General features: G+C 50.6%; 1 protein-coding gene across 1 annotated transcript in view; it reads left to right on the top strand.

Moving 5' to 3' along the window:
• Positions 1-23,924, top strand: part of CEP164 (centrosomal protein 164) — a 63,571-nt gene that overhangs the window by 14,362 nt on the left and 25,285 nt on the right. The window contains exons 4-10 of the mRNA XM_035009027.1: positions 3,507-3,711; positions 10,802-10,957; positions 11,371-11,505; positions 12,759-12,830; positions 20,122-20,490; positions 21,449-21,529; positions 23,421-23,504. Coding sequence (XP_034864918.1) covers positions 3,507-3,711; positions 10,802-10,957; positions 11,371-11,505; positions 12,759-12,830; positions 20,122-20,490; positions 21,449-21,529; positions 23,421-23,504 — 1,102 coding nt within the window. The remainder of the gene's footprint in view (positions 1-3,506; positions 3,712-10,801; positions 10,958-11,370; positions 11,506-12,758; positions 12,831-20,121; positions 20,491-21,448; positions 21,530-23,420; positions 23,505-23,924) is intronic.

Consider the following 23,924-nt stretch of genomic DNA (forward strand, 5'->3'; position numbering starts at 1 on the left):
GGCTTTATGATAGCTTGTGCCAAGGGTTTTTTCAGTGGGCGTTAGGACTAAATTTTTACATTAATTTTCCGATTTGGGATTTTCTTACCGCAATTTGGACTCTATGTGTACATGTGTCTTGGGGTTTTAATTTTTCATGGAATTTGATTTTGCCTGCCTAGACCTGGATTGGGTGACATGCTTCCTCCCTCCACTAGGTTCTTCTATTCATGGAATGAGCAGCTTTACGGGCCCAGCAATATGCAAGGGTCTCATTCCTATTTTCCAGATTCGTGAAGGCCTAAGGCCATCTTCTCAGTCTGTCACTTGGCATCAAAACCCAGGTTTGAAGGGTCTCTATCCAGGTCAGACACCAGCCTTGACCTGCCACTTCTCACACGTACTAATCAGGCTCCACGTTTTCTTTCTGTTTCTGGCCGCTGAGAATTTGGCACCAGGTGAGGAGAGGTCAGATGTTTCCTTCAGTTTGGTTAAGCATGTTGCCTGAGATTTTGTGTGTGTGTCTAGAGAAAAAAAATTTAGAATTTGAATCAATGTGTTAAGACATGCAAAATTTAAATATTGTTAGTTAATCCCTAATTACTTTCCATTGCAGTTTAACCATCCCTCCAATAACAGTAGATATGGTTCATTTAAAAATATTATCAGTTAAAACACTGTTAACCCCCCAAAAATGATCAGTACAAAAAAATTGTCAATCCAGGGACAGGAGATTATACCTGATTGTTTGAATTTGCATTTCTCAAATTGTTCATTGAGTTGAGCTGGCCATCTGTTGGCCATTTGCTTATTTTTTTTTTAAAGATTTTATTTATTTATTTGACAGAGACAGAGACAGCGAGAGCAGGAACACAAGCAGGGGGAGTGGGAAAGGGAGAAGCAGGCTTCCTGCTGAGCCGGAAGCCCGATATGGGACTCGATCCCAGGACCCTGGGATCATGACCTGAGCTGAAGGCAGTCGCTTAACCAACTGAGCCACCCAGGCGCCCTAGCCATTTGCTTATTTATACCCTTTGCCATTTTGTCTGCTGGGACGCTTATTTTTTTTTTTTATTTTAGAGAAGGTGAAACTCTGATTTTTCTGTGTATTAATCTTATACTACTGCTTCTATTATTTTCTTCCAGTCTCCTGTCTTTTAATTTCTTTACTCTTTCTTTTATCACACTGAAATTATACATTTTTTTAAAGTTTTTTTTTTTTCCAGGTAATACATACATAACATAAATGTCCTGTTGTAACCATTTTTAGATAGACAGTTCAGTGGCATGAAGTAACATTCACAGTGTTGTGCAAGCATCCCCACCACCTAGTTCCAGAACTTTTTCAGCTTCCTAAACTGAAAGTCTGTGCCCACTCTCCCCTCCCCCAGCTCCGGGTAACCTCTGATCTACTTTCCGTCTGTTTATTAACCTATTCTAGATCGTATACCCACAGTATTGGTCCTTTTGTGTCTGGCTTATTTTACTTAGTCTCGTGTCTGCGGGCTTCATCCATGCTGTCGTCCGTGTCAGTACCTCATTCCTTTTCAAGGTGGAATAAAATTCTCCTTGTATGTCTGTGCTGCATTTTGGTTATTCATTTGTTTGTCAGTGGACATTTGGGCTGTTTGCACCCTTCTGCTATTTTGCGTAATGCTGCTGTGAACATGGGCTTGCAAATATCTGCTCGAATCCCTGCTTTCGGTTCTTTTGGGTGGAATTGCTGGGTCATATGGTAGTTCTATTTTTTAATTTTTAGGGAACCGCCATACTGTTTTTCATGGTGGCTGCACCCCCTTCCGTCCCCACCAGCAGTGCACAAGGGTCCGGCGTCTCCACATCCTCGCCGACACCTGTTCTTTCCTGCTTGTTTGGTAGCAGCCATGCTAGTGGGCGTGAAGCGGTATCTCCCTGCGCTTGTGATTCTCACTTTCCCTGATGGTCACTGAGGTTGTGCGTCTTCTCATGCTGCTTATCTGTCATTTGTTATCTTCTTATCTGTCATTCCTGATATTTTTCCTGCTTATTTCTGCATGTTTTCTCTTTTATTGGAATTGAGTTGAGCTTGTCAAGTTTTATAAGGAACCTGATGGGGATTCTACTGGGATTGTATTGGATTTATACATTAATTTGAAGATTATCAGCATGTTTATAGACTTTTTTTTTTTTTTAAAGATTTTTATTTATTTATTTGACAGAGACAGAGATAGCGAGAGCAGGAACACAAGCAGCGGGAGGGGGAGAGGGGGAAGCAGGCTTCCCCCCGAGGAGGGAGCCTGATGTGGGGCTCGATCCCAGGAGCCTGGGATCATGACCTGAGCCAAAGGCAGACGCTTAACGACTGAGCCACCCAGGCGCCCAGACTTTTTTTTTTTAAAGTGGTCTCTGCACCCATTGTGGGGCTTGAACTCAGAACCCCAAGATCAAGAATTGTGTGCTCTGCCCACTGAGCCAGTCAGGCACCCCCAGACTTGAGTCTTCGTATTCAGGAACATGGACTGTCTCGCCAAATGCTTTTTCTTTTTTCCTTTTTCCTGACTTTTCAGTAAAGCTTTATAAAGATTTTGCACACTTTGGATTTATTCCTGGGTATTGTGTCTTTTTATATTGCTATTGTGAATCTGTGGTTTGTTTTTTGTTTTTCTAATAGCTGTCCCAATGGATTATTAATAGATCCCCCCTTTTTTTTTTTTTGAGACTTTATTTATTTGACAGAGAGAGCACAAGTAGGTGGAGCAGTAGGGAGAGGGAGAAGCAGGCTCCCCACCGAGCAGGGAGCCTGATGCAGGGCTCGATCCCAGGACCGTGGGACCATGATATGAGCTGAAGGCAGCTGCCCAACCGACTGAGCCACCCAGGCAGCCCTGAAACACAGATTCTTGAAATGCACCTTTTACATTATTTTCTTTTTCTTCTTTTTGAAAGAATGTGGGGGGCTGGGCAGAGGGAGAGAGAGAATCTTAAGCAGTCTCCATGACCCTGAGATCATGATTTGAGCCGAAGTCAAGAGTTGGATGCTCAACCGACTGTGCCACCCAGGCGCCCCTACGTTATTTTCTTCTGTTGTTGATCCCTACTGGCTTGGATTGTCACCTCTTGTGAGTTCAGGGTCTTCTGCAAAACCAGGGTTTTCACAATGCCTCTTCTTCCTTACACCATTTATAAAAATATTAAGCAAGTTCAAGCCTAGAATATATCTCCAAGATCCCATCGCGTCTGTACTTATCCATCTAAAACCAAATTTATTCCTACTCCAGTCTAGCATGAATTCCCAGGAACCCCAATGATTATACGCCTTCTTCTAGAGAAGTCCTTAGGTATCCCAATCCTTTGTTCCTATCTAAGTTAGCTCCTGTCTTAGCCACACGGTACCCTTCCATTCTGTGTTAATCCTCCCCGTGTCCTCCTGTCCTCCCCTCTTCTCTCTCCTGCCCCTCTCATGCCGTCTTTCTTCTCCATCTTTCTTTTTTCCCCTAAGTAGCTGTGGGCCTGAGCAGGGACTAACTCCTGACCTCTGCTCTCCACAGCCAGGACATCACAGGTGATATTTACTATTTCAACTTTGCCAACGGGCAGTCCATGTGGGACCATCCATGTGATGAGCACTATCGGAACTTGGTGATCCAAGAGCGGGGGAAGCTGTCAGCTCCTGGAACCATTAAGAAGAAAGACAAGAAAAAGAAAAAGGAAAAGAAAGACAAGAAGGACAAAGAGACCCCCAAAAGTCCGCTGGTGAGTTCGTGGCTGCCAGCTCCCAGAGAGGCCAGGGCTGAGACCTCAGGGGATGTTCGAAGCCTCTAGGTGTTTCCAGCTGGGAAGTTAAGAACAGCACCAGTGATTTCTTCATAGTACATCACCTTCATTCTGCCTGTCTCTGGCAAATTTTCCTTTTAGCTTCTAGAAATTCTTACTGCCTCTAAACAATTCCTTTTATCCCCCTTGGGAAGCACATGCTATGTAGCAGGATTAGTGAGCGAGAGCAGTCTGCGGAGCATGGTGCTTTGCAGCAGTCCAGGAAGTGGGGTCATCCGCCCCTCTGGAGAGTGGGGGGCCAGGGGCACTTGACGGAGAACTCAGATGAGTGGAGTGTCTTCCCTCTCCTTTCAGAGCCAGGCCTTCCCAGTGTGGTGCAAATTCCTAGCTGTCAGATGTAGCCCTAATTCAGTTGTCAGAACGCCAGTGCCTTCCAAATTCAACGAGAAAAGCTCTGGGCTTTATCTGCTCCTGTGGATCGTCTTTTTGGCCGGTGTCCTCGGTTAGTGGTGCATAATTGAAATTTGACGGCAGCGTGATTACCTTGGTCTCGGGTAGCTTTTTTTACTCGGAGTTGAAAGCGCTTATTGTTTTATTTGTCCCTCCAGGGTGTCTGAACTTCAGAGACAGAGTTATGGCCCTGAATTTATGGGTAGAGAAGCAAAGAGTTGGAACCATCCTGACGTGAGGCCCAGGGATTCTTCACCCAGATGGGGGGCAGGCGTGGGGCAGGCGTGGGGCAGGCGGGGCACGTTGAGGAGAAGGAGGCCCCATAGGAACCCAGGCCAGCCAGGTGGGGAGCACTGAGAATATCTTTTCAACCCTCTCATTTGTCCAGTTGATTTGCTTGCTGTCTGTAGTCTGTTTCCCGCCATGCTTAGTGCTTGCTTCTCAGTGAAGGTTTCGTCCATCTTCCTTCCCTCCCCAAGGCATCAGTTCTGCCATTGGATGGTTGCTGGTGAATTTGTCTTTTTCAGCATTTCCAAGTTCTACAGATACTCTTCCCTCCTTCCTCCCTGTGCACCCCCGTCCCCCACCATGTATTGCTACTCACGATTCCAAGAAATAAGATAACAAGCCCATCCCTCCAGAGAGAAAAGAGGATGGGTAATTTCCAAATTGGTTGAATTTTCTGATGTTACGTGTTTGAAAGGCCAAAGATGGATAATGGGCTTTTCATTAGCACAGGACCACTTTAAATGATAATCAGTCTGGGCAGACTCTGGCATGACTAGGTGAGAGAGGGAATGAGGCGAGGGTTCTGGGGTAGAGGGTTGGGTGACAGAGTTCTGGGTGTGTGAGCAAGTGCTTGGAGCTCCCCGTTAAAAAGGATTCCTTTGTGGTTTCAGGAGCTGAGGATGATTGGATAGCCCTGGGCTGCCAGTCTGGATCTCAGGGCTCAGGACAGTGCCTCAGACCTGGGTTTGTCCAGAGGGCAGACCTGAGCCACGTGGGTGACCTGGGCTCATGTGGCTTGGGCTCTCTGGTGGTGTGCATGCATAGGCCGGCTGGAGCTTAGTGTGAATGTTTGCAGGATGAGGTCTTTCTTTTAGGGTTTCTTTGAGACCCAAGATTCTCTGACTGGTGTGGACCTCTCTTGAGCAGTACCAACTCGCGTCTCTGCTGGAAGACCTAGATGGAATTCCCAGGGCTCAGCTCACTGGCCATGTTTCCCTTCTCTCCCTTCTTGGACAATTTCTGGTGGTCTTTGGTAAGGCAGGTGGATTTTATGAAATTCACCAGTCACAGAACTGAGAGCCTGATGATACCTTAGGGATAATCTGGTTGGTGATTCAGACCTTTGTGATTGGTGAAGCCCTGTCTTCCAGTCAATTCCTCCGTGGAGGTCCAGCATATCAAGAAAAAGTGAACCTTGGGGAGTAGGTCCTGGTGACGCCCCTTCCCCATTACCTGTACGCTACAGTGGCCTCCGGGGTATCCTGTGGAACCAACCGGCAGGTTCCGTGAAGCAGGGGGGTAAACCATTGATCTAGTCTAGCCTCCGCTTTATAGATAGGGAAACTAGGGCCCAGAAAACAATGAAGCCCAAGGGAGTTTTTAGCTTTTTTTTTTCCCCCTCTTGGTTTGTGTTTTCCTTTAAATGGAGGGTGGGTTTCTGCTAAGGGCTTGCCAAGGGCTGAGGTAGCAAGTATAAATCAGAAGTGCTTTGTCTTCGTTTTCTCTGCATGTTTATGTACCCATCTAGGAAACACAGCCCGAGCAGGGACTTCTGCCTTCTTCCTCCCTTCTCCGTGGCCCATCCCCTCTCCCAGCACCTGGGCTTGCTGATCTGGACCCAGACCAAGAGATGCAGGCTAGAAGTGAGGGCTCCTTTAAGAAAGGGAGGAGCCCCTGCGTGCTGGGTGACACCCCCTGGCCTCTCCTGGGCACCCTGCCCAGCAAGCTACAGCCACTCTCCAAAGGCCAAGCTTCTCGCAACCACCAGATCTTTGCTGACGTGGAGAAAATCTTAGGCAGGGCCCCAGCCCAGTGCAGGACAGAATTGGGTGATCAGCAGGGTCTGGGGAAACCCCAGAAGCCGACAGAGAAAATCTATCTGGGGTTTTCAGACCCTGAAATAGAAGAGCTGGAACTGAGGACCAGACAGCAGAAGCTTAGCGCTCTGGGCCCTGAGAACACCAGGCCCCTCCAGAATGGACAGGATGTGCTGGAAGGCAGGAGCCAGGCCTCTGTTCACTCAAAGCTTTCTGAAACCATCACCGGCCTACAGCTAAAAGGGGAGCAGCATGACCACCACATCTCCAAACGGGGCTCCACTGGCCCCAGGGGAGACAAGAGCCAGAGCCCCATTCCCTCACCGTCCCCTGAGGAGGACCGTTCCCGGTCCCTGTGTTCCTCTGACCACGTGCCGCCTACCAGGAAGAGCCGGCTGCTCTTGTTAGATAGCGGCCCAGCCGACGGCCTGAGCCGGCAGGGCATGTCTGGGGAAGGTGGGAGCGTGGGCAAGGGGAAGAGGAGGAAAGAGCCCCCGGGACTGTGGATGAGACAGGTCTCCAAGCTTTTCAACAAGGACACCCCCGGGAACTGCCAGGAGGCAGGACCCGATGACCCCGAGATTCCAGGGGCCACAGCTAAAGACCCGCCTCAGGAGCTCTTCCTAATGCCGCCTGATCCTCTGGCGTCAGAGCTGGCCCAGAATGGCCCTTCAGGGAGTGCCCCTGGACGCTCCCCTGCCGGTGAGGAGAGACAACCCGCCGGGTCTCTAGAGCCCCCCGAAGAAGACAGGAGGCCTAGTGGGTCTGAGCCTGACTTGGAAAGCAGCAGCCTAGCTTCTTGCCTTGGCTCTCAGATCCTGGGTGAGGTGAACCACTTCCCTTGGGACCTGCAGAGCTCTCCGGGGTCTGAGCAGGGTGTGGGGGGTCAGTCAGGTCCCAGAGCCAGAGAGCAGCACTCCAGCCCCTTCCTGGGGCTCCAGTTGTCCCACATGCAGAGCTCTGCCGATGAGGAGTCAGAGAGTGAAGACTACTCTGAAGATCAGAGATTCTACCAGCACATCCTGCAGATGGTCAAGATCTCCAGGCAGCTGGAGGTCCTGGGTCTGCCTGAGAGCATGCAGGAGACGCCATGTAAAGGTATCGCCAGCATGGTCTGTTGCATGGCGGCCGAGTCTTCCAGGATGTCTAGTGAGGGTGAGCACGAGGCCATCAGAGCCATGGAGAGGGACTCAAGGTTTCTGGCCTGGGGGCCAGAGATGCTGGAGCATCCTCAGGAGGTGGCTCTTGCCCCTGCTGGGCAGGAGGTCTCTCAGCAAGCCTGTTTCCAGCCAAGCAGCAGCCCTCTCAGGCAGGGGCTAATCGAGCTGAGTTCCAGCAGAGGGCTTGCTGCAGAGCCAGGCAAGATGCAGCTTCTCAACCAGGTAGGCTTTCTAGCAAGTATGGCCTGTGGGCCTCCATGAACTTGGCAGGGAGAGAGCAGGTTGAGCTGACATCTTTACTCAGCCATCAGGCCTGCTTTCCTATTGTTTGCTCTCCCCTGGTAACTACTGATCCCTTAACTACCCAGGCTGGCCATCTTGTGGGCTGACGTATATTTTGTGTTTCTTGTACCCATCACCTGCTGGACAGTGGCTGAGGGGAGCTAGCCTTCCCTTCCCTGGAGCTGACTTAGTTCATGGGTGGGTCACAGGCTTGGCAGATGATCAGTTTTGAAGGTGAGCAAGGTGATGCCGATCCTGGCACTCAGGCAGGATTTGGTACCTTCCCAGGATTTGGGAAGCCTTTCCCATTAGCTGATTATGGACAGAGGCTTCCCAAGTAGACACCCTCCTCACAAGCTTTCAATTTAGTCCCTTCTTGGAATCACATAGAACTGGAAAGTTAATACAGTCACGGCAGGGGGTGGGGGGCAGGGTGCTGGAGCCCAGAATCTCTCTACCATCCAGTGAGCTGCTTCTGCTCCTTGCTTCCCAGGGGGTCCCAGGAACCACGTGACTACCCTGCGTCAGGCTTGTTCAGACCTTGTTTGTACCTTTACTTCCTCCACTGCGGGGATTTGACATTGGATTGTGCTTTCCCTGTCATTCTGACCCTTTGTCCCTTTAACGAGTCACACCATATTCTTCATTCAGAAGAAGTCAAGTTGGAGCAGAGACCACGGGGGTCAATCTGAATTTCCCCAGCTATTCTGCTGTCACCCAGTTGTGGCTTTACCCAGTTGTTCCCTCTGGTTTCTAATTGCTGGAGTGTCCTGGTTCTCTGTTAGCTTTAATAACTACTGTAGCACGATAAATACCAGATAAGGGGCAGATGATCCTGAAAGTTTTAATTAGTCCAATGGCAGCAAGTTTATCCCCCCTGAAGGACAAGACCATGCACAGCCCATAGAGTTAATGGCCAGCTCTAGAAGATGACCAGCTAGGAGCCAGGGATGTGTCATTTCCCTGCCAACCACTGATTTGGTAAAGGCCTGGGAGAACGGAGCTCTCAGCATGCCTGTCTCCCTCCCTCAAGCCCCCGGCACGCCCGCAAATTAGCCATGTGAGGAGTCCATACTTTTCTGTAAATAGTGTGGGAGGAATTTTGGTTGCTGATAGACTGGGGCTGGTTGGGAGGGCTGAAGTCAAGAGGAGCAGACCCATTTGCTCCCAGTTTACCTCAGAGAAGCTTTCCTGGGCTCCTTTTTGGCCACAACCAAGAGGTGGTGTAAAGTACTGGTTTGGAGATTGCCCTGGGTCCAGTCCCGTGTTTGTGCTCCCCGCACCCCCCCCCCCCAGCCCCTCAGATGGCCCTGTGACTGTGAGTAGAGGTCTTCATCTCCACCATCTCCATTTGTAGGGACTCTGGCCCGGGTTGTCGTGAGAACAGGAGAGATGGCATGTAAGGGCTGAGCCTAGCACCTGATGCTGGGTTATGTGGGCCAGTCTGATTGTTTCTGCCCACCGGAAGTACTCTACAGCAGGCCAGATGGTTAGGCAGTGATTTGGGAGTTTAAAAGCTCGGGAGTGGTTCTTATCCCCCTTTCAGGTGAGCATCTGCTGCCCTTCCCACGCAGGAAGGGGCCCTGGTCAGAACCTGCCCAATGGTCTGGGCCCTTCAGCCCAGGTTGTAGAGGAGATGATGGGCCGCCTGCACGTTCTCAGCCTGACCTCCTCTGGGTTCCCCGTTCTCTCTTCAGTCCCCTTGGGATTAGAGAGGAGTGGTTTTGTGTTGTTTTATACATTTTAAGTTTGAGCAATGAATTTTAAAGAGCTTTTTGTAAATTGTCCCCAGAATGCTCTCCTTGCCCCTGCTGCTCAGCCCGATCTATAGGAATGTGAATCCCTCTAATGGCCATTCCATGTTGGGTAGCCCTGAACCACTCCCACATGCTCCTCATGTTCATTGTCTCTTTTGAACTTCCCAACAGACCTTAAGTGGTAAGACACCCATCATCTCTGTCTTGCAGTCGAGTAAACTGAGTACAGGATTCTGTGAATGAGCTGAGGTCTTGCAAACTCTGACTCCCAGGTGGTTTTTCCCATCCTCCCTAGCCAGAAGCCTTCATCTGGCTGGCGTGAGAACAGGGAAACTGGTCAGTCCTTTGAGCAAGGCTTCATTCAGCTACCTTCCTTGTCAGTGGAAGAGGGGAAGGAGAGTTCTTTCGTCATTCATGTATATTTTTTTAAAAGATTTTATTTATTTATTTGAGAGAGGAAAGAGGGAGAGAGAGAGCATGAGCAGTGGAGAGGGGCCGACGGAGAGGGAGAAACAGATTCCCCACTGAGCCCGAACCCCAATGCAGAGCTTGATCCCAGGACCCCGGGATCATGACCTGAGCCGAAGGCAGATGCTTAACTAACTGAGCCACCCGGGCGCCCCCATGTATTTTTTCTGTAGTTGATATGTATTTTAATTAAAGTAATACATGCCCGGGACGCCTGGGTGGCTCAGTCGGTTAAGCGTCTGCCTTCGGCTCAGGTCATGACCCCGGGGTCCTGGGATCGAGTCCCGCATCGGGCTCCCTGCTCTGCGGGGAGCCTGCTTCTCCCTCAGCCTCTGTCTCTCTCATGAATAAAAAAAAAAAAAAAAAATCTAAAGTAATACATGCCCATATTGAACAAAGTCAAATAGTACCAAAAGGCGTGTAACGAAATAGTTCTCTGGTGTGTGTACCCCTCCCCAGAGGCAACTGCTTTCTTCTGCTGTGTACTTCCACATTTGTAAATAATGTGCTTAGACTGCTTTTTCTTGGTTCATCAGTTTTAAACTTCTTCTATTGAGACTTCTCATCCTGGTAGATGAGGCTTTTGTCTCTGCCCTCCCTGTCCCCCCACTTCCTATGTGGCTTCTGAAAGGGGAGCAGAACCCGCTGCGGCATCTGCCAGATGTGAGCAAACCATTCGCTGTGCACCAGCAGCGGAGTTAGGAGAATCAGCAAGCCAGCCTGTGATTTCTCACACAGTTGGCACAATGGTAATTTCTGGATGTTGTGTTTCATTAGCAGCCTCTGAACGGAGGTGGTTTAAATTTGAGCGGGCAGGATTTAGATGTTTTATTTTTATATCTGTCTCTGGCACTCTGAGAGCCATGTGGTTTCTTGGATTTGTAACAAGATGTTTTGTGTTGTCCAGGCCCTCGGCTCCTCATTAGCCCCAGTCCATGTCCCTCCTGGGGGCCTGGCTCCCTTGAGAGGCCTTGTGGATGCCCCGGCCTCCGCTCTTCGTGGATCGCAAAGTGTGAGCCTAGGGAGCTCAGTGGAGTCTGGTCCGCTTGGAGAACTCATGCTGGTAAATGATTTCTCTCGCATTCAGTGTATTTAGTGACCCTGGGGTCTTTGTGCGCCATGCTAGGAACGGTGGCCCATAGATAAGAAAGAGAGGGCATGGGCCGAGTCCTCAGAGTTCATGGGCAAATTGGGAAGCTGGGAAGGCAAATCACACTTGTGTGATGCTAGACGTGGACTCTGGGCTGCAGAGGATAGACCCACCGGGGCGGGGGGGAGGGGGAGGGATTGCAGTGCTCATTTCCCAGTTCTTACAGCTGGGGCAGTCAGAGTCAGGAAGGGATCCATGTGAGCTGGGGTTGCTGGGGTCAGCTTCCTGGGCTTGGCCGACTTGTGCTGGGAGACATACAAAGAGAGTGGGGAGAGCATTCTGCAGGTCCTTAGCACGCCCCTTGACTTTCCTTCTCTGCTTTGGAGCCTTCACAGGGTCTCAAGACTTCTGCTTATACAAAGGGTCTCTTGGGCTCCATCCATGAGGACAAGAATGCTCTCAGCCTCTTGGCTTTAGGGGAGGAGACCAACGAGGAGGATGAGGTGGAGAGTGACAACCAGGTAATGATGAATCCTCTTTCTGCCTTGGAAACCCTTTGTGCTATTTAAAAAAGAATTTATTGTAGTCAAATATATATCACGTATCAAATATATATCATGTGCAAGTTACCATTGTAACCACTTTTAAGCGTGCTGTTGTGGACATTGCTGCTATAAACATCAGGGTGCACGTACCCATTCAGGTCCCTACATTTGTATCTTTGGGGTAAATACCCAGTAGTGCAATTGCTGGGTTGTAGGGTAGCTCTATTTTCAACTTTCTGAGGAACCTCCATACTGTTTTCCAGAGTGGTTGCGCCAGCTTGCATTTCCACCAACATTATATGTTAAAAAAAAAAAAAAAAAGATAGCAAGAAGGGAAAAATGGGGGAAATCGGAGGGGGAGACAAACCATGAGAGACTATGGACTCTGAGAAACAAACTGAGGGTTCTAGAGGGGAGGGGGTGGGGGGGATGGGTTAGCCTGGTGATGGGTATTAAAGAGCACTTGGGTGTTATACGCAAACAATGAATCATGGAACACTACATCAAAAACTAATGATGTAATGTATGGTGATTAACATAACATAATAAAATTAAAAAAAAAAAGTGTAACTCCCCAAGCCCTCTCCTCTCCCCAGTCTGTGGTCTCTTCTGTTCTATGTTCTGTCTTTGTTTTTGTTTTTTTTTTAAAGATTTTATTTATTTATTTCACAGAGAGAGAGACAGTGAGAGAGGGAACACAAGCAGGGGGAGTGGGAGAGGGAGAAGCAGGCTCCCTGCTGAGCAGGGAGCCCGATGCGGGGCTCGATCCCAGGACCCTGGGATCATGACCGGAGCTGAAGGCAGACGCTTAACGACTGAGCCACCCAGGCGCCCCTATGTTCTGTTTTTGAATTTGCCTCTTCTGGATATTTCATATAAGTGGAATCATACAGTATTTGCCATTTTGTATCTGCTTGCTTTTACATAGCATGTTTTCAGGCAGCGTCATGTTGTAGCATGCATGGCCGAATAATCCATTGTATGAACAGACCACGTTTTGTCTAGCCGTTCGTCTGTTGATGGACACTTGGGTTGTTTCCACCTTTTGGCCAACTCTGCTCCTTTAAAAATAAGTAAAATGATTTTCCAGCCCACAGCTTCACTTCTTGCCCAATCCATGTACTTTCTAGACCTGACCCAGACAGTGTAACCAACAAGGAGCTTCTTGGCCCTCACCCCGGGCTGACCCATTTCCTTGACTTACCACCTGTAATCATGTTTGTTTTCAGAGTGTCTGCAGCTCAAGTGAGCTTCTTAAGAACCTGCACCTGGATATTGGGGCACTGGGGGGTGACTTTGAGGTAAGAGTCTGAAGCCCTGCAGGCAGATGCCTCCGCCTGGTCTGTCCCTCCGTCCTTCCTAAGCTTTTCTCCTTGGGGGATACACATTTGGAAAGAGAACTGTCTTGTCTCAGTGCTGTCTAGATGGGATTTTTGGAGTTTGGGGAAGCACAAAGGGGAATAGGAATCCATTCATCCGCGCATTTGCCAGATAACCACCAGTGGTTGAATGTTGCCATGTGAGGCACTTTGCTGGGGGCTGTAGGTCCTGCAAGCCTAAGTTAGATGGGATTATTGCCCCCTGGGGGTTTGCGGCCTCACCCAAGAGAGGCTTCCATTCCCAGAAAACAGAGTAGAAGGCGGTGAGGCTGTGAGGGAGGTGAGATGGAGCACCATGGAGAGGAGAATCTGGGGTCTCCAAGCTCCATGGATCAACCAGGCAGGGCTTTGTTGAGAAACTGCCACATGAGGTGAGCCAGGAAGGACGGTGGGCAGGACTGGCCGGGCAGAGGTGAGTGGGGAGAGAGAAGCCCACATTCAGGGCCCTGCACGGGCAGAGGCAGAGGGTGCAGGGCGAGGTTGGGGAAGGTGAGGGTGTCGCCTTTGGCTGGAGTGCAGACAGAGCGCCTGTGGGAGACGAGTGGGAGATGGTCTGTGGGGGTAGCTTGGGCTGCATCACGGAGGCCCTAAGTGCCAGCTGAGGAGTTTGCCCTGGGGTCCCCAGGCACTGGGGGCCATTGGAGGTTTTGAACAGAGGTGTGACATCCAGAGTCTTCACAGTTGTCGAACGTTGGCCACTGTGCTGGGCCCTGTGGAGACACAGAGGTTGGTAAGATGGGTTGGGCTGGCCTCATGGAGTTTGCAGCTGGAGAGAGAGAAAGGACAACAGGTCCTCGGCGTTTAGTGAATGTTCACTGTGGTGTTGACTGTCTAGGCAGCCATAAAGCAGGGCGGTGTGTGCAGAGAGCTCTTGCTGGTACAGGTGGCGGGCCTAGGGGAGATCTGAGGGGAAGGACGTGAGTTGCCTGGAGAGCAGGAAAATCTTGGAAGAGATGACATTTGACCTGGCTCTTAAAGAGTAGGTAAGTTTTAGACATGGGGGTGTAAAGGATATTTTGGGCAAGCGAACAGCTTGAGCAAAGGCGCAGGGCCTGAGAAGTGCAGACTGCGGATGGGAATAGCTTCCAGACTCTCCCCACAGTAGTCCTGTCACTTCTAATCTCTGTACCCCGGTCTGTCCTCCATCGCCACCGGAAAGTTCTTTACAACAAACAAAACCCAAAACTCATCATGGTGTTATAATACCTACAACCCCCCAATGTGGTTTTATAGTATGCCCTTTGTCTAATGTCCAATTTATTCGTTTTTAGCAATTAAGATTTCCCTCAATATTCCCACGGTATTCATATAACCAGTAAATCATGATGTCAGCAGCTCAGATTTCCCCAAACTTCGAGATATTGATTGCAAGCTGAATTAAGCTTTTCATAAGTCTAATATATAAAATTCTTTCACATACTTGCAACACTTTCAAATGAAACTGATCACTCATGTTTTATTAGAAGGATCGAAAAGCTGACCAGTAAAGCAAAAGTGCCTGTATCATGGATTTAAATTTGTTTCCTTATTATCTCTTACTGTGTTCTTATCCCTTATCGTGCTCTTATTGTTTCTGACTCGTACTTCTTGGTCTTCAGCTCACCTCAAGAGCCAGGGTTAACGTCTTGGCGGGTGGAGGTTGCGGATGCTGGCCCACAGGCCTGGAGTTGTAGCTGGGTCTTCCTGGGTGGTCCAGCTCTAGCCATAGGGCAGACTCTGTTTTATTGTTATACTTCTTCTCGGAACTATGTCCCCATTTTTACCCTGGAGACTGTCCACATTTTTGGCAGTGCCCAATCAGATACATTTTGATTGTGACTTCAACACTTTCTGTGAAATGTGACACTGTGTTCCCGAGTGTCCCATCTTTATCATCAGCCTGATCTGTGTCCACTTTGAAACTTGTGAGTGGGGCCTGGTCTCTTTGCATTCCATTCAAAGCCTTCAGTGTGTTTGGTTCCCTGAAATGACAACTTTGTTTCTTCTCATCGGCCATGAAGGCCTCATACTGCCAATGTAATCAGCAGCTCAGGTTTGGAGCCGAGAAGGATGACCATGAGCAGGAATGGAGCATCAAGAGGACTTAACTGGCTCTCAGAGAAAGGAGAAAGTTCCTCCATGAGACTGAGCAAATTGGGAGTAGAGATTCATGTGTATATGGCCAGCACTGTCCCATGCCTGGAGCATAGGAAGGATGTGGGTATGTTTTGCTGAGCGGCTGAGAGAACCAGGAGAGTGAGCCCCTCTGGGACAAGGAGGGGAATCCTGCAGATTGTGTTGTGCTCTGTGTTCTACTGTTTCCTTCCCTTGGCTGTTCCAGGCCCTGGGAAGATTGTTTGGTCCCTGCTGTCCTCTGGCCGATTGAGGATCCCGCTGTGGATCAATCATGATGCACTTGGACTCTGAACTTGTTAATTTTTACTTCATAATGGATTACAAATGTCAACAAGAAAGGGATCTTCTTTGACACGTCATGGATTTCCAGAAGCTTCCCTTCTGACAATTCTATGTTTCTCTGGGGGAGTGGGAGCTTTTAAAACATATTTTTTTTATAACCTCTTTAATATAAATAGACAACCCAGTGTGATGGGGGGAAATGTCTGGAGTGGGAGGTGTATTTAACCCTGTCTCTAGCATCCCAGCAGATCTCATTCTTTTTTGCCACAGGGAGTGTTGGGTTCCTGCGTTCGAACCCCAGGTAGGAACTAGGAGGGCTTTTCCTGGTGTGGAAGGTCAGTGTTGAGGATAAACAGGGGTTTCAGGATAGACAAAGCTGCCTCTGCTTGGACCGCACCCTTTGAAAATGGTTTTTGTCCGTGTTTATAGAGCTTGGATCCTTTGAGCTACCCATTTCTTCCCGTTCCTGGGCATCCTGGGCAGCTGTAGATGGAGGGCTCCTGCTCTGGTGTGTTCTACCCTGTCTCTGTGCTGTCCAGTCACTTTGCTCGTGATTCCATGAGAGGGCAGTAGGATGGCAGGAATGCCTCTCTTTCTCGCTCTCACACTCTCTCTCCCTCTCCCTCTCACCCTCTCCTCTCCTCTCCTCCCCTCTCCTGCCTTCAGTGTAAACCCATTTCTTGTCAATTATAGAATCAAAGAGGATGACTTCACGGACCAGACACTGAGAATGGGTGTGAGTGAGGATGGGAGGCAGCAGGGTGGGTGAGCACGCAGCATGTGGCCTGGTGGAGCTGGTGAGAACCCATCCTCGGCTCAAAGGAGAGGGAGGCAGCTGGGCTTAGAAATCACAGGATGATGTCAGTGTGATTGGGAAGTGCTAACAACAAGCAGTGCAAAGAATTGAGACCAACTGGGTGGGAAGGAGATGTGGTGAATAACCTGACTGATGGCTGGCTTGGGGGGTTCTACTCCCCCATCCTCCACTCTCTCCCTCCCAAGCCCGCCTTTGTGCTCTAGGAATGAGGGAACTGCAGCGTCGGAGACCTCATAGCTTTTGGGGGGTATGTTAAATATTCATGAAATGCTCTTGCACCGCCTTCCTCATGCAGATGACAAGGTTGTTTTTAAAAAGGCAGCAGATATTTGCCTTGAGATACTCAGGGGCCTGGGGCTGTGACAGGAGGAGAAAGAAGGAGTCTGAGCACGGATGAGCGGAGAACAAAGTGGTGCCGAGGGTGCGGCCCCCGCCCTGGCCTGTCCCCCCCCCCCCCCCCCCCGCCCCGAACACCAAAGCAGGAGACGGTACACTGGGGCCTGCGGTGTGCATCCTGGGCAGGCCTCGGCTTGCACTGTGATGAAGAGCAGGGCCAAGTGAAGGGAGAGGGGTATGGAGTCAGAATCATTCTCCCCGATACTCTCAGTCAGGCACTGTGGGCCATCTGCAATAAATGTCTCGTCTCCCTCTGCTATCCCAACCCGCAGGACCTACCTCTGGCTGTTGAGTTGTTGCGCTTTGTTGACACGGGCTCAGAGAAGGCAAACTCCTTTATAGTAGCCATATTTTAATATCTTAATGTTTAGGTAGACAGACTAGGATAAGCTCCATCATGGGAAAATCTTCTTTTGAAGAATATAATCGTGAGAATGGCACAGAGTTGGCCTAACATTCTTGTCGCCTGACTGCTTTCTCTCATGCCTAAGAATGGGAGTCTCTTCCTGCATCTGCTGTCCTCTGACTTTTGAAAGGTTACTTGTTTTTCCCTCGTCTTGAATATTCACAGTTAACATTTGTTTAGCATTTTTCATTTAATAAGCACTGTGACAAATAGTCTAAACCCTTTGTAACTTGTGAAATGAATAGTTCATCTCCATTTTACAAAGTCGGAGCTCCTAGGCCCACACGACACACTCATTTTAAAAAATTCAATCAACAAGTATTTGCTGTGCATTTATGTGCCAGAAACTAGGCACTGAGGATGGCAGGGAGCTGACCTGGTGAGGGAAACAGAGGGGAAATCAGCAGTGGTGTTACAGTAGTTGTTGTGACGGGACCGGAAGGCTCATCTCAGGACAGCTGCCCCGGGGGTCAGGGAGGGCTTTCTGGAAGACGTGATACTGTGAGGGCCAGTGGGAGTTTGTCCGGGTAGATCGTGTGTGTGTGTGTGTGTGTGTGTGTGTGTAGAATGTGCATGGCATCTCAGGAGCAAGGGGCAGTCTGCCTGGAGCTGGGCCCTGGCAGGCAGCTCTTGAACACTGGAGGGCCCCCCAACAACCTTGGGGTGCCTGCGGATACAAGCAGTGATTTTGTGCTGTGCTGTGCAGTGTGTGTTGGTGGAAGAGGAGGCAGACTGGGGAACCCGGGCCTTCCTGGTCGCCCTCTGAGCTTCTTCCCTCAGCAGACCCTCGAGTGAGGCTGGAGGAGCAATTTGGTGGGGCTCAGAGTGTGACCGTTGGCTAAATAAAGTGAAATAAGGAAAAAATAAATAAAAGAACACGCACGGCCAGGTAGTGAAATGGCACCAGGTTCATCCACAGGCGGGAGGATGCGTGCAGGCTGTGGCTGCCCGTGACCCTTGTGAAGCAGGCAGGGCTGGGCGGGAAAGGCTCTGGGCCATGTGAGCAGATGTGGACTTTATCTTGAAGGCCGTGGGTGCTGTTGGTGATCTGACCCTCCTCTGTCCCCTAATGCAAGGTCTGTTGCTCTTTTCTCTTCATGAGATGAGCACGACACGGGTGGATTGGCTCTGTCAGACACCCCTCCGTCACCCTGAGAAACTCCCACCCCCTGGGGGTCCGTGGAGCCCCTCAGACTGGGTACTGCCCCCCAGCTGCATGCTGGCCTCTGTCGCGAGGATTGGGATGAGCAGGCCTGGCCTCACTTTGCTCCTCCTGCTTTTGAGGAGGAGGGGCTCACCTCCCCCCTTTCTCTTAGCTCAGTGGTCACAGCGGATTTCTCCCAAAGCCGCAGGCTACGGATGTTGGGAAGATGGGCAGCCCTGGAGGGTACCCTGCCTTCGAGCTGCCAAGGCATGAGGGAAGCCTCCCCTTCTCTCTTTCACTGCCTGTTTTTCTCCCTGGGCCTGGGGCCGGGACAGTATCACCACTGTGTCCGGTGCCCTTTGCTTTGGGCAGCAGAGGCTCATAACCAGGGCTGCCTGGGGCATTTCACTCTTCTCCATACTCAGGGCAGGATCTATGTCTTGTTCCTGTATGGGTCCCCAGGGCAGTGCTTGGCACGTAGAAGGCATCCGGGGAATGACCATGTGCGTCTCACAGTAAAACATTAGTGGAACATTTACGGGACACTTAGGGTCCGCCGGGCACTGTTCTCCGTTCTCTAGCTCACTTAGTGTTAACTCATTTAATCTCTCCCCAGACCCAGTGAGATAGGTCCTCCTGTGTCCCCATATTTTAGAGGAAGAAACTGAGGCACAGAGAAGTTAAATAATGGGCCTCAGGTCCCTGTAAGGGTGGGGATTTGAACCTAAGTAGTCTGTCTCTGAAGCTGAGCTCTGAACTGCTCTGCTTTCCTGCCTCTCTTCACCATCCTTGGAAAGTTTGGGTTGGCTGGTCAGTAGGCGGATGGGCGCGTCTTCGGGTTCAATAGATCCTTTAACAGATAGCATGGATGAATGCTGTGTTCAGAGCATCTGCGGGGACCTCTGGACTCCAGTGACCAGGCTCCTTGCGTGAGTCTCCAGGGTGAGGAACCTGGAAGTGTCAAAAGTCCCTGCTCAGAAGTCGTTCACACCAGCAGCCCAAGTGATGTTTTCTGGGAGGAAGGCTTCTCTGAACCCAGGAGAGAGCACTGGCTGTATTTCGAGGAAGGGGTTTCTTTTGTTACTTTGGCTGGCATTCAAGGTTTTTCTAGTCTTTAAAGTGGGGTTTGTGCATGAGAACCAGGCAGCTGGACAGGGTGCTCCTATTGAGAGACGCTGCCGAGGGGACCCTAGCAATAACAGCCTCAAGCTGCGGCACCTTTGATCCAGCTTGGCTCCAGGGCTGTGCTTATCCATAGAGAACAACGGGCCTGGGAGCAGGACCATTTCTGGCAGACGTGGGACTCTGCGGTGCAGGCCAAGACTTTTTCAGAACCAGGCAGAGGCCTGAGGCTTTGCCTGTTTCAGCCACCCCCATCGTGCTCCCCCGTCACAGGTCAGACCTGTGTTCCGAAGGTCTCCCAACCCCTTTATCTTCATAGCCATTTCCCCCGGTAAATCTTGTCCTGGCTTCTGCTTTTCGGAGCATGCAGCGGAGAGGGTGGCTTGTGCAGGGGAGGCTTTAGGGGGAGAGCCAGCCTCGTCACTACTGATGAAGGGCACTCTCCTTCTGTTATTTCCCTGCTGCCTTTTAAAAATGGAAAAAACAGAAATTTTAGACTTTGGTACTTTTATGTGATTTTCCATCATCATCATCATCATCGTAAATACATACTGACTTTCTAAAAAGTAAATACTGACTTCTGAGTCTGCAATCCTGTGATTTGGCTACTGGGGCTGGAATGAGACATTTATTCCTTGAGAACATGGTAGGCGGTGATGGAGTTCAGTGCACTGGTTTCCACGCCTGTCAGTGGATGGGGCCGGTTGGGTGTCTGTAAATCACCACAGACATTTAGATTCGGTAGATCTGGAGTGGAACGAGGAATCTGGGTTTTAAATAGCTGTTGGGGTGTTTGATAACCACTGGTGTCAGAGCTGGAGCGCTGGCCCGTACAAGTCAAGGAATGACAGTTCCATTTTGTTCCAAGTCTCTGAAATCATTTTATTAATTCTTGATGCCTCCTTGTCTGACATGGTCTGCTGCTTCCCAGGAGTCTCCGAGAACAAGCCAGCCAGAAGAGAGGAAGGATGCTTCTCTGGATTCCGATGCTGCAGGGCCCCCCACTCCTGGCAAGCTCCTCAGCCAGGGTGCAGACAGCAGTCTGAGCAGCGCTGATGGCAAAGGGCAGCAGGGAAGAGGGGCAAGTGCTTGGCTCCTGGAAAAAGAAACGGATGAGGAGAGTGATCCTGGGATGTCCAGGAATGGGGTGGACCCTGGGGGCAGTCAGCCTGCCAAAGCCAACGAAAAGGAGGCACCAGAGGACCCAGCGGATGCAGGAGAGGGGGATCCCAGGAAGGGAGAGGCCGAGGCCGTGGAGGAGGCTTCCGACCCCAAAGAGAGCAGATCAGACCAGAGCAAGGTAAGTCGCCCTGTGCCCCAGAGACTTGCTGCTCCCTCCCTGTGCTGCGCTCTGAAGCCCCGTGCAGATCCTTGTCCCTACAGCTTCGCTTGCAGTCCCTGCAGTGGGCTGTCACCAGCAGCCAGAACCCTTCATGGTGACACATCTGCCCAGACCCAGCAGGCAGCCAGAGCCTGACTGAAACTCCAAACTTGCTGGCATTAGCAACTCAGTAGAAATTTGCCTTTCCATTGGCACCCTCCTGGGACATTCTTGTTCTTCTGTTGTACCTACTTTCTCATCCTGCCTCCCCCCTTCTACTTCTTGACACCAGCCAGTCAAAGTTGCTGTAGTCTGCGTTTCTGCAGAGTTTCTGTAGAGAGGGGAGGACACTGAGGGGGTGGGGACCAGGGGAGTACTTGGCCCCAGCAGCAGTCAGTTAGGTTACCAGAAAACTTCTCTGATGGCATGGGAGTCTTGCTTTGACAAGACCGGGCCAGTGACCCAAATGCCCACAAGTACTTCCCAGTGCCATTGGCATTTTCAGTTTTCTGTCCCTTAGTCCTGCTCCTCTTCCAGGTAGATGGTGAGGGGGTTCATTTAAAGAGCTTTAAGCAGCTTCCTGGGAAAGATACTCTCATTCTGTTTTTTAGGACAGCATGAACCTTCCCTACTGCCAGTTTCCTAACTGTCTCCTTTCCACTTTACTTGGCTCTCCTTACATGTGTAAATCCTTGTTGACCTCAGTCAGAATGTGGGCTCAGCTGGGCTGTTCGGCCCCAGTGAGGTGGGGGGCTGATGCATGTGTCCAGAAGGAAGGGGAGGGTCCAAGCCCTCTTTCAGGTTTTCCAGAAGAGGTGGACTTTGGTGAGGGCTCAGCCCTGTGTTGGCACCATGGCCCGAACAGCATTCCCTGGGTGGTGATCCCCACGCTCTGTGCTGTGCTCTGGGTAACTTCTCGGTGGGTCTGTTTCCCCAGAAGTCGGAGATTAGTGAACACGTGAAGGAGCTGCAGCTCTTGGACTCCACCGATTCTGACCCCAAGTCCTTCCTGGGCCTGGTGAGTCTGAGGTGGGGGCAGCAGAGTGGGGTGAAGAGCGTGGATTTGTCAGTCCCTGTGGTTCATTTGCCTGGCATCACACAGCTTGAAGTGGGGATGTTAGAATTCAGACTTGGGTCTCGCCTCACTCTCGTTTCTCCACCCATCAGCTAAGAGTAACGCTGTCTACTTCATAGGCTTCTTGTGAGAAGAAGGTGAGGTAAAGAATGTAAAGCGTTAGCCTATAGACCTCAGGTAACTATGAGCAATCGTTACTCTTTCTTGGGTCTGCAGTGTGAATTGTCTGGGAGATATGTGGTCTAGAGCCTCTGGACTGTAGCAGAAACATTACATGAATCTAGGAGGTTAGAGAGAGTGTGTGTTGTGCGTGCGTGCGCGTGCGTGTGCGTGCGCGTGAGTGTGTGTGTGTGTTTATGGGATCACCAAGCAATGGCAAGGACCAGTCCTCAGGCTGTAGCTAGGAGGGATGCTGGGCTTACATTTCCAAAGAGAAGACATTGTCCTGGAATGTCAGCATGGATGGATGGTCGTTCTTTCCCAGGCGTTCCACCCAGCCTGCTGTCTCCTGGCTGCATTTGCCAGGTCTGTATCTATGGGGAGTAGTTGAGGGTGCTTTTTGGCAGAACATCACCTCTGGAAACCATGCTCCATCTGTTTGGAGGAGGCAGATCAAAGGGAAGGGATTAGCGGGAGAGGGTCAGGGATGAACAGTAATGATAGGAGGGGGTGTGGAGGAATTAGGAGGCTGTGTGCTCTAGCCCCTCATTGAACCATGGGCTTAGGAGGCAGATGGCAGCTACATTAAGTGGAGTAGAACTCAAACTGAAAGGAAAATGTCTCCAAAAAAACAAAAACAAAACCCACAAGCTAGGAAGGGCAGGCGGAGAGTCACTGTTGCCAAAAAGCATCATGAAGAATAGCCATGTCCTAGGACTCTTGGAAGCAAGGGCTCCATCTCCCCTAAGGGAGTCCCCGTGTGGAGAAGTGTGTCTATCAGCGTTTTTCTTCTCTATGGGAGTGGATGGAGGAAGCCATGGGACAGCAGGACCAGACCTAGGCCTGGGCCTCCTGCCATTTATCAGGGCTGATGACAGAACTGTCCCTATTAGCATGCTGTCAGGTAGCAATCCTTCACTTAGCCCTGCAGGCCTCTTAGGCTCGGAGGGGGCAGGATCAGGGTCCTGTGGCAGCCAGAGGGCGGCAGGGAGCTGGCACTGGTGTAGGCACTTGCTGTCCGTCCCCAAGAGAAGCCTGCGGAGGGAGCACCACTAATTAATCCCCATTGTCCGGAGGGGCCCTGGAGAAGGGGAAAAGAGCAAGCGGTGATCAGCCCACCATGCCTCGCTTCCAAGCCTGCTGGGCACTTTGGCCTCCCTCCTGGCACCCTGTTTGGGCACCAGGAGGGTGAGACAGCTGGAAAGTGACATGCTTGCAGCGTGTGTCCTGCAGAGAGCTTGGGCTTTGGAGTCAGCCCAGGACACATCTGACCCACCAGCCCCATTGCTACTGAGCTGTGTGACCTTGGGTGAATTGCGTGTGCTCTCAGACCTGCTTCCCCGTGAGAAGCCATAAGAGTATCAGTCTCATGGGCTTATTTTTTCCCCTATGGTTTTATTATGAAAAATTTCAGACATACAGAAAAAAGGATTTTCGAGTGAATACATATCCTTACCACTTAGAGTCTACAGTGACCATTATAATTGCTGTATCATACCTTTCTGGACTACTCATAGTGTTATTTTGAAGATGAGAATAGCTAGTAGATGTGGAAATGTTTTGCACAGTGCCTGGCCCGCAGTAGGCACCTTGCTGGAAGGCGGGGAGGCAGAGGAGAGGCCCTGGTGGATGCTGTGACGGGGGCAGCATTGACCTCCCCCTCCACTGTCTCTAGGACTTTGGTTTTCGCAGCCGGATCTCGGAGCACCTGCTGGATGTTGACGTGCTTTCCCCGGTCCTGGATGGAGCCCCCTGGGAGGTGAGTCTCTCTGGGTGGCAGATAAGCCCCAGCAGAACCCTGCCCATCCCAGGGTACATTTCTGGAAGCTCCCTCCCTTCTAATTCAATAGGGCCTGGCCCTGACTGTGCCTGCGATGGGCTGCCAATCATTCCCGCTCTTTGCTGCTATGAATGAAGTCATCCTCCCTCCCCGACCGCAACATAAATCTATGTGTCTATCCGTTTATTTAGCAACTGAGGGTTGACCACTTGCTCATGTGCAAAGTACTATAGACTGTGGATTTCAAGGCATTTTACGACCTGGCCCATTCAGCCCCTGCAGGCTCCTCCTCAGCCCACCTGCCACACACCAGCCGCCCCCACCACTCACCGTTCCTGGGGCATACCACCCACTTCCTTCACTGCTCCACCTGCCCTGCTGCTTCCCCTTTTGTCCCAA

This window comes from Mirounga leonina, unplaced genomic scaffold (assembly GCF_011800145.1).
Source record: "Mirounga leonina isolate KUSES-001 unplaced genomic scaffold, KU_Mleo_1.0 Mir_153, whole genome shotgun sequence".
Classification (NCBI taxonomy): domain Eukaryota; kingdom Metazoa; phylum Chordata; class Mammalia; order Carnivora; family Phocidae; genus Mirounga; species Mirounga leonina.